This window comes from Xenopus tropicalis, chromosome 7 (assembly GCF_000004195.4).
Source record: "Xenopus tropicalis strain Nigerian chromosome 7, UCB_Xtro_10.0, whole genome shotgun sequence".
Classification (NCBI taxonomy): domain Eukaryota; kingdom Metazoa; phylum Chordata; class Amphibia; order Anura; family Pipidae; genus Xenopus; species Xenopus tropicalis.
In genome coordinates, this window is record NC_030683.2 from 10,352,203 (window position 1) to 10,359,988 (window position 7,786).

The 7,786-nt window shown below is 41.4% G+C and overlaps 2 protein-coding genes across 2 annotated transcripts; both read left to right on the top strand.

The window, feature by feature from the left end:
* Nucleotides 1-377: 377 nt before the first annotated feature.
* On the top strand, nt 378-1,355 carry LOC100493684 (olfactory receptor 1019-like). The gene has a single exon (XM_002941906.2). It carries the CDS (start codon nt 378-380, stop codon nt 1,353-1,355), a length of 978 nt encoding a protein of 325 aa, XP_002941952.2.
* A 4,320-nt stretch (nt 1,356-5,675) lies between these two features.
* Nucleotides 5,676-6,677, top strand: LOC100493515 (olfactory receptor 1019-like). The gene has a single exon (XM_004916439.1). The coding sequence runs from the start codon at nt 5,676-5,678 to the stop codon at nt 6,675-6,677; it is 1,002 nt and encodes a 333-aa protein (XP_004916496.1).
* The last annotated feature ends 1,109 nt before the right edge of the window (nt 6,678-7,786 follow it).

Sequence of the window (7,786 nt, forward strand, 5' to 3'; positions counted from 1 at the left end):
GGGGAAGGGTGAGCAGCTATAAATATATATATATCACTGGGTCCCATATAACAGAAATGTGAACAGAAAATGCATTATGTGTTGCACATTGGTCTGGACCCTCTAATCAGGACCTGGGTCTCCTGTCCCTATTTTTACAGCCCTTGTATGAAGCATTGTAGTAGAATTCAAACTCTAAAGGAGTTGTTTTTAGTGTTTCATATCTTTTCACAACTGTCCTTTAGTTTGGGCACATTGTGCCTGACCTTATATTATAGACCTTCACTTATTGTGGTGGTTCCCTGAACATGGACGATGAGGTCGCAGTATTCATGGAGTTGGCGTAACTTATGTTCCACAGGATGATGAAGGACTGCATTTCTTGTAATGTTATCGCTATGTATTTCTCATCATCGTCACGTTTCTGGCAAGGAGACTCAGCCATATTGATCCAAAACAAGAGCGGTGCCACTGGGTTCCTTATTGTGGGATTTTCAGACTCCCCAGAACTACAGGGGCCGCTCTTTTTGTTCTTCCTACTCATCTACCTTGTGACTGTGTGGGGAAATCTTCTACTTATTTCATTAATCTCCACTGACTCCCACTTACAAAAGCCCATGTACTTTTTCCTCTGTAACTTATCATGTTTAGACATCTCATATAGTTCCGTCACTGCCCCATATTTGCTGCACATTTTCAGCACAGGCGATAATAGCATCTCCTTTACGATGTGCATGGTCCAACTTTACTTCTTCAGCTCTTTAGCAACCATGGAATATTTGTTGCTCACCACTATGGCATATGACCGGTACGTGGCCATCTGTAGACCGTTATTTTATCCCCGGGTTATGAACCAGAGGACATGCATATTATTGGCTGCTGCTGCTTGGATAGCTGGGTTGTTAGCAGGGGCCCCACTATCAGTTTTAATTTCTGCTCTCACTTACTGTAAATCAAACATTATCAATCATTTCTTTTGTGACATCACTACCTTGGTGAAGTTATCCTGTGATGATACGTCTACTATTGAGACTGTCATCTTTCTCCAAGGGGCCTCTTTCTTGTTTAGCTGTTTCATTCTTACAATGATGTCCTACATATACATAATATCTGCAATCCTCAAGATAACCTCAGCTGAAGGAAGATACAAAACCTTCTCCACATGTGGATCCCACCTCACTGCAGTTACCCTCTTCTATGTCCTACTTGCCTGTGTTTATATGAAACCAACTTCTTCATATTCAATGGATGAAGGGAAAGTCCTCTCTGTTTTCTATGTGAATGTCATACCCATGTTAAACCCAATCATATACAGCTTGAGGAACAAGGATGTAAAAAAAGCTTTGAATGCCCTGCCAAGGAGATGGTTCTACTGAATGCCGATGGTTATATTGGGGACAATCTAATATAAGGAAGCTGAAATGTGTATTTCTGTTGTATATTTGAATGACTGCAGAGATACAAAAGAAATCCTGTTGGCTGCTTTTAGAGTCTGATAGTTATGGTGCTGGGCATGGGTAGGGTTGGCTTGTGATTAATTTTTTTTCCCTTAACCCTGTGACAATGGCAAATAGTTCAAGCTATGGTGGCAGTTTCCATGGTTACTATGGGGCATATTTATCAAAATTTACATTTGTACAATCTTAGAAGTTTTTTTCATCCTCAACTAAACTCACATTTTCAAAAAGTATGACTGTTTCCTAATGTGTGAAAATAATTTGAAGATAAAAAGCACAAATGAATAAAAACCAATAAGATTATGACTAACTCAAACTCCTTGGGGCTGATTTACTAATCCACGAATCCGAATCCCGAATGGGAAAAAATCGCTTTGGAAACGAACATTTTGCAACTTTTTCGTATTTTTTGTGATTTTTTCGTCGCCGTCGCAACTTTTTCGTGAATTGTCGCGACTTTATCGTAGCCGTTATGACTTGCGCGAATTTTTGCGACTTTTTCGTATTGAGTGCTAGTAAACGGTGGGCAAACCTTTCCGATTTTTTCTCGACGGCTATGAAAAAGTCGCAACAATTTACGAAAAAGTCGCGACGGCGACGAAAGAAATCGCAAAATACCGATCATTACGAAAAAAACGCATTCAGACACTTTCGATCCATTCGTGGATTAGTAAATCGGCCCCCTTGTGTTCATAAGAATTTTCATTACATGAAAAAGATCCACTCAAACCTTCAAAAAACTCAAAGTAAATACATATTTTACAATTTAAAGAAGAGTATTAAAGATCAACTATAACAGAAAATGACTCCTTATATTTACTACAAGTGTGTTGAAGTTGCAGCTCAAAGACTTGAACTGTTGTCAAATTGGGCCCCACTAAAGTTGAGTTGAGCGTGTCACCACTAAAGACCTGTAGTAGCTACAATATGTAGAAAACCCAACAAGGAACATTTGAATGATTATCACCATCATCACTGCCATTGCTTTTCTACTCCTGATCTTATGGACAAACTGGTGCTTCAACATTTTTTCTAAACACACAGTAGGACACATTGAACTCAATAGACTCTTGTCTTGGGCTGATTCTGATTCGCTGATAAAGTAATCTCTGTCATTGTCTATTGTTTGCGCACTAACGTATAGTTACTCCTGTCTTCCCCGGAGGCTACGTGCATTGGCTCTTATTACAGATATTGTTTTTTTGTACTTGAAAGGGATACAAGTGAAGGCCGGAAAGTGAAAAGATTTTTATTTAGACAAGTGGGGTGCTTGTGTGTTTTAGGGAGAACATAAGGTATCGGGGGAACCAGATCAGACTGTGTTACATAATTTTGCAGATCTTTTGTAATTACTCCTTTATCATAATAATATTCCAATATGCCCTTAGTTTTGTGTTGTACAGTATCTTCCTTATTGGATTCTCTAACAACAACTTGTAAGTACTCTCCTCCCTTAGTCGTTCAACTTCCTGTTCATAATCTTTTTGATCCCAAACTACCAATGCTCCTCCCTTGTCCACCGGTTTATCCACCACTTCCTTTTCCTTCAATAGTCCTGACAGTGTGATTTGTTCCGTTCTAGTTAAATTATGTTTAAGTTTCCAATTTTTAATATACTTAAGCACATGTAATAATGTCTTATCACAATATCTACAAATGTTTCTACAGGGTGGTTACTAGTCGGAGGCATGAAATTGCTCTTATTCCTCAAATCAAAAGTTCATACATATAATACACCTGGCTGCTCCTGCACCCCTCTGCACCACCACAAGACAGGGCTATGGGAGATAGCTTAGTACTAGTTGCCCCAGGGACTGGTCTCATTGCCATCTTGGAGTCAGGAAGGAATTTTTTCCCCTCTGCAGCAAATTAGAGAGGCTTCAGATGGGGTTTTTTGCCTTCCTCTGGATCAACTAGCAGTTAGGCAGGTTATATATAGGCTGTCACGGTCTCCCTGTGGAGACGCTGTGGAGTACCAGGAAGGTGGGAGCCTGAAGATTGGGTAACCCGGAGTGTAACCATAAGTCACAGAACTGGTGCCAGAGGCCATGTTGAAGGTGAAGAACTTTAATAAACTAGTGATGTAACCGAACATACAATGAACATACAAACTGAATGTAGAACGGCAGGCAGAGGCAGAATCCAAAAGCAGGCAAAAGGTCAGGGCAAGCGGCAGTCAAACGTAGTCAGGGCAGGCCAAGGTCAAAACCGGGAAATCAAGGTAGAACTAGGAAGGGCTCAGGAACAAGGCAGAAGGCAGGATCAGGACACGGAACTGGAGCTTGGAACCAGCAAGAACAAGGACACAAACACAGGAACAGGACGGCAGGGTCACAAAAGACAATTAATGACCAAGCAAGGGGCAATGGTCAGGGAAAGGCTTATAAAGGGTGAAGATTAGGAGATGGGAAACACATGAGGTTAATGAGGTGGGCGGAGGAAAGAGAGCAGACAGAAAGTAGGAGACAAGGGAAGAAACAGACAGAGCCCAAATGCCTCCAGTGGCTACAGAGGCAAATGCATGCCGCCAGGAACACCCCAAGTGGTGTTCGAATCCCGCTGATCCTGACATAGGCATTATGGTTGAACTTGATGGACGTATGTCTTTTTTCAACCTAACTTACAATGTTACTATGTTACTATGTTACCTCTCAATAGAAACCTTTGAAAAATGTACTTTAAACACAACTGTCTAAAAAAAAGTCCATGTCCAACTGAATTGTGTCAATCTGTGGGGCAAAAAGACAGACCTATCTCTAGTACAGATCTTTCCTCCTCACTCATTGTCACAGAGGAAATATTTACAACTGTTTACCAGCTTCTTTGACTGTGCTGTTGTTGCTTGTCTGGCCTTTGCTGCACCCACAAAGTCTACGGTGTTTGTAGCCCCCTCTCTCTCTCTCTGTTGAAGTCTCCTCCATCCTGGAATCCATTTGTACACGTGGCCATCTCATCGTCCTCTGAATCTCAAGTGAACTTATTCCTTTTCAGCATCTTAGTTTTCATCCTTGACCAATCAATGTCCATTGCCTTCAACTGTTGCTCCAGCAAAGTAATCTGTGAAGTACCTTTACAATTTCCTTCTGTGTAAATTCAATAGTAAGTACCATTAGATCGAGGGAACATTTATTCATTATGCCCTCGAATTTGCTACAATACTGCAGTTCAGTCCAACTTCTGTGGTACCGAGGGCTGGAATTTTTTCTGGCCTACATGATGGGGGGGGGGGGGGGGCAATAATGGAAGCCAGTTTTGACCACTCCCTTTATTTAAACCAAACCTACTTTAAACCACACCCATGTTATCTCAAGAACTTTTACCTACATTATTGGTGGTAGAACACAAAACTAAATGGTTGGTGCTCACTGCAGGGATATCCCCCATCATTCATATGTGAATTATGAAATCATATTAAGAGACCCCATTAAATCCATAGGCCTCCTCTTTACAGATGAGAGACAGTTGGGGGGGGGGGGTTGGAGTTGTCTATAGGAGTGGGGCATATTAATTGGGAGGCTGTCAAAATGTTGCTTCATGGCCTATAGAATTATTAAGAACAGGTTGAGAATTTGGGCCTTGTCTTATACCTGGGAGTCCCTGCAGGGTGGCCCTGAGTAACTTGACTATATGTTGACAGCATGTAACTGCCCATGAGTTTTTCATGAGTACAAATGGACATGAGCAGGGTAGACATTTTATAACTGCTGAATTAAGGCTTGAGAAAGAAATAATATAAGGAGAAACTGTTCTTTACCTCTGCTCATTCTGCAAACCAGTTGGGACATCTCAATTAAAGCCACATACAGTTCTCTGGTGAATTACATTATATTTTAAAAACACAGCACAGTGTAATAATTCCCATCAGGGGAAGGGAGAGGAGCTATATATATATATTACTGGGTTCCATATAACAGAAACGTGAACCAGTTTTTCAAAAATTGACTTTGTGTTGCACATTGCACATTGGTGTGGGCCCTCTTACCAGGACCTGGGTCTCCTGTCCCTATTGTTACACCCCTGGTATGTAATATCTTAGTAAAATCCATACTGCAAGGTGCCATTTGCAAGATCATGGTGCTTAACAGAAGTTGTTTTTTTATTTTTTGAGCAAATGTCACCTTTATGGTCTGTATAGAGACACTGTAAACAGAACATGGATGACGAAGTCACAGTATTTATAAAGTTGGCAAATATAAATTCTGAATGTTGATGCTGGATTCCATTTTTTATGTTATCATTATGTATTTATCATTATCATCATCATCATCATCACTTCTATGGCAAGGAGACTCAACCATATTGATCCAAAACAAGAGCGGTGCCGCTGGGTTCCTTATTGTGGGATTTTCAGACTCCCCAGAACTACAGGGGCCGCTCTTTTTGTTCTTCCTACTCATCTACCTTGTGACTGTGTGGGGAAATCTTCTACTTATTTCATTAATCTCCACTGACTCCCACTTACAAACCCCCATGTACTTTTTCCTCTGTAACTTATCATGTTTAGACATCTCATATAGTTCCGTCACTGCCCCATATTTGCTGCACATTTTCAGCACAGGCAAAAATTACATCCCCTTTACGATGTGCATGGTCCAACTTTACTTCTTCAGCTCTTTAGCAACCATGGAATACATGTTGCTCACCACTATGGCATATGACCGGTATGTGGCCATCTGTAGACCGTTATTTTATCCCCAGGTTATGAACCAAAGGACATGCATATTATTGGCTGCTGCTGCTTGGATAGGTGGGTTGTTAGCAGGGGCCCCACTAGTAATTTTAATTTCTGCTCTCACTTACTGTAAATCAAACATTATCAATCACTTCTTTTGTGACCTCACTCCCTTGTTGAAGTTATCCTGTGATGATACGTCTACTGTTGAGTTTGTAATGTTTCTTCAAGGTGTCTCTCTCTTGTTTAGCTGTTTTTCTCTTACAATGATGTCCTACATATACATCATATCTGCAATCCTCAAGATAACCTCAGTTGAAGGAAGATACAAAACCTTCTCCACATGTGGATCCCACCTCACTGCAGTTACCCTCTTTTATATCCTACTTGCCTGTGTTTATATGAAACCACCATCTTTATATTCATTGGATGAAGGGAAAGTAGTTTCAATTCTGTATGTGAATATCATACCCATGTTAAACCCAATCATATACAGCTTGAGGAACAAGGATGTGAAAAAAGCTTTGAATGAACTGCCAAGGAGATGGTTCTACAATAGAATAGCTTAGCTCATTTTAGAGTCTGCTATACAGTAGTTATTAGCGTGCTGGACATGGGTGTGGGCTGGGTTTGGCTTATGGTTGATTTCTACCCCTAAACCAGTGGTTCTCAATAGTGATGAGCGAATCTGTTCCGTTTCGCTTCGCCGAAAAATTTGCGAATCTTTCAAAAGATCCGTGAAACGGCTAAAAATTTGCGAAACGGCGAAAATGTCGTGCAACAAAAAAAAATTGTTGCGCGCGGCTATTGTTTCGTCGCACGCGGCTATTATTTTGTCGCACGGCTATTGTTTCGTCGCCCGCGGCTATTATTTTGTCGCACGGCTATTGTTTCGTCGCCCGCGGCTATTGTTTTGTCGCACGGCTATTGTTTCGTCGCACGCGGCTATTATTTTGTCGGGCTTTGTCGCCGCGGCTATTGTTTTGTCGCACGGCTATTGTTTCGTCGCCCGCGACTATTGTTTTGTCGCACGGCTATTGTTTCGTCGCACGCGGCTATTGTTTCGTCGCCCGCGGCTATTGTTTTGTCGCACGGCTATTGTTGCGTCGCCCACGGCTATTATTTTGTCGCCCGCGACTATTCTTTTTTGACGCTGGCGAAAATTTTTGGACGTGCAGCGAATTTCTCCGCAGCGAAATTTTTCATCTGTTTCGCGAAACGCGGAAATTCGCTGTGAATCCATGCCTGGCGAAACTTTTCGCCCATCACTAGTTCTCAACCTTCCTTGCCGCAACCCTTTAATACAGTTCCTCATGTTGTGGTGACCCCCAACCATAAAATTATTCCTAAGACCATCGGAAATATGTGTTTTCTGATGGTCTTAGGCGACCCCTGTGAATGGGTTGTGACCCACAGGTTGAGAACTGCTGTCCTAGACCCTGTGACGATGACAACCATTTTAGATAATGTTGGCAGTTGCCCTGGATGCTAACAGACAAAGCAGACACTCACAGAAAATCAATATGTAGAAGTATATTGCTTGAAACTTAGTCATTTAAGCTTAGTCTGCAGGCTACCATGGTCTGATTTTTCTCCATTAACATTATCCATCTATGTGGCCTTGAGTAGTGAGAACACATTTTCATCTTCTGTAATTTTAAATAAACATCAATGAATA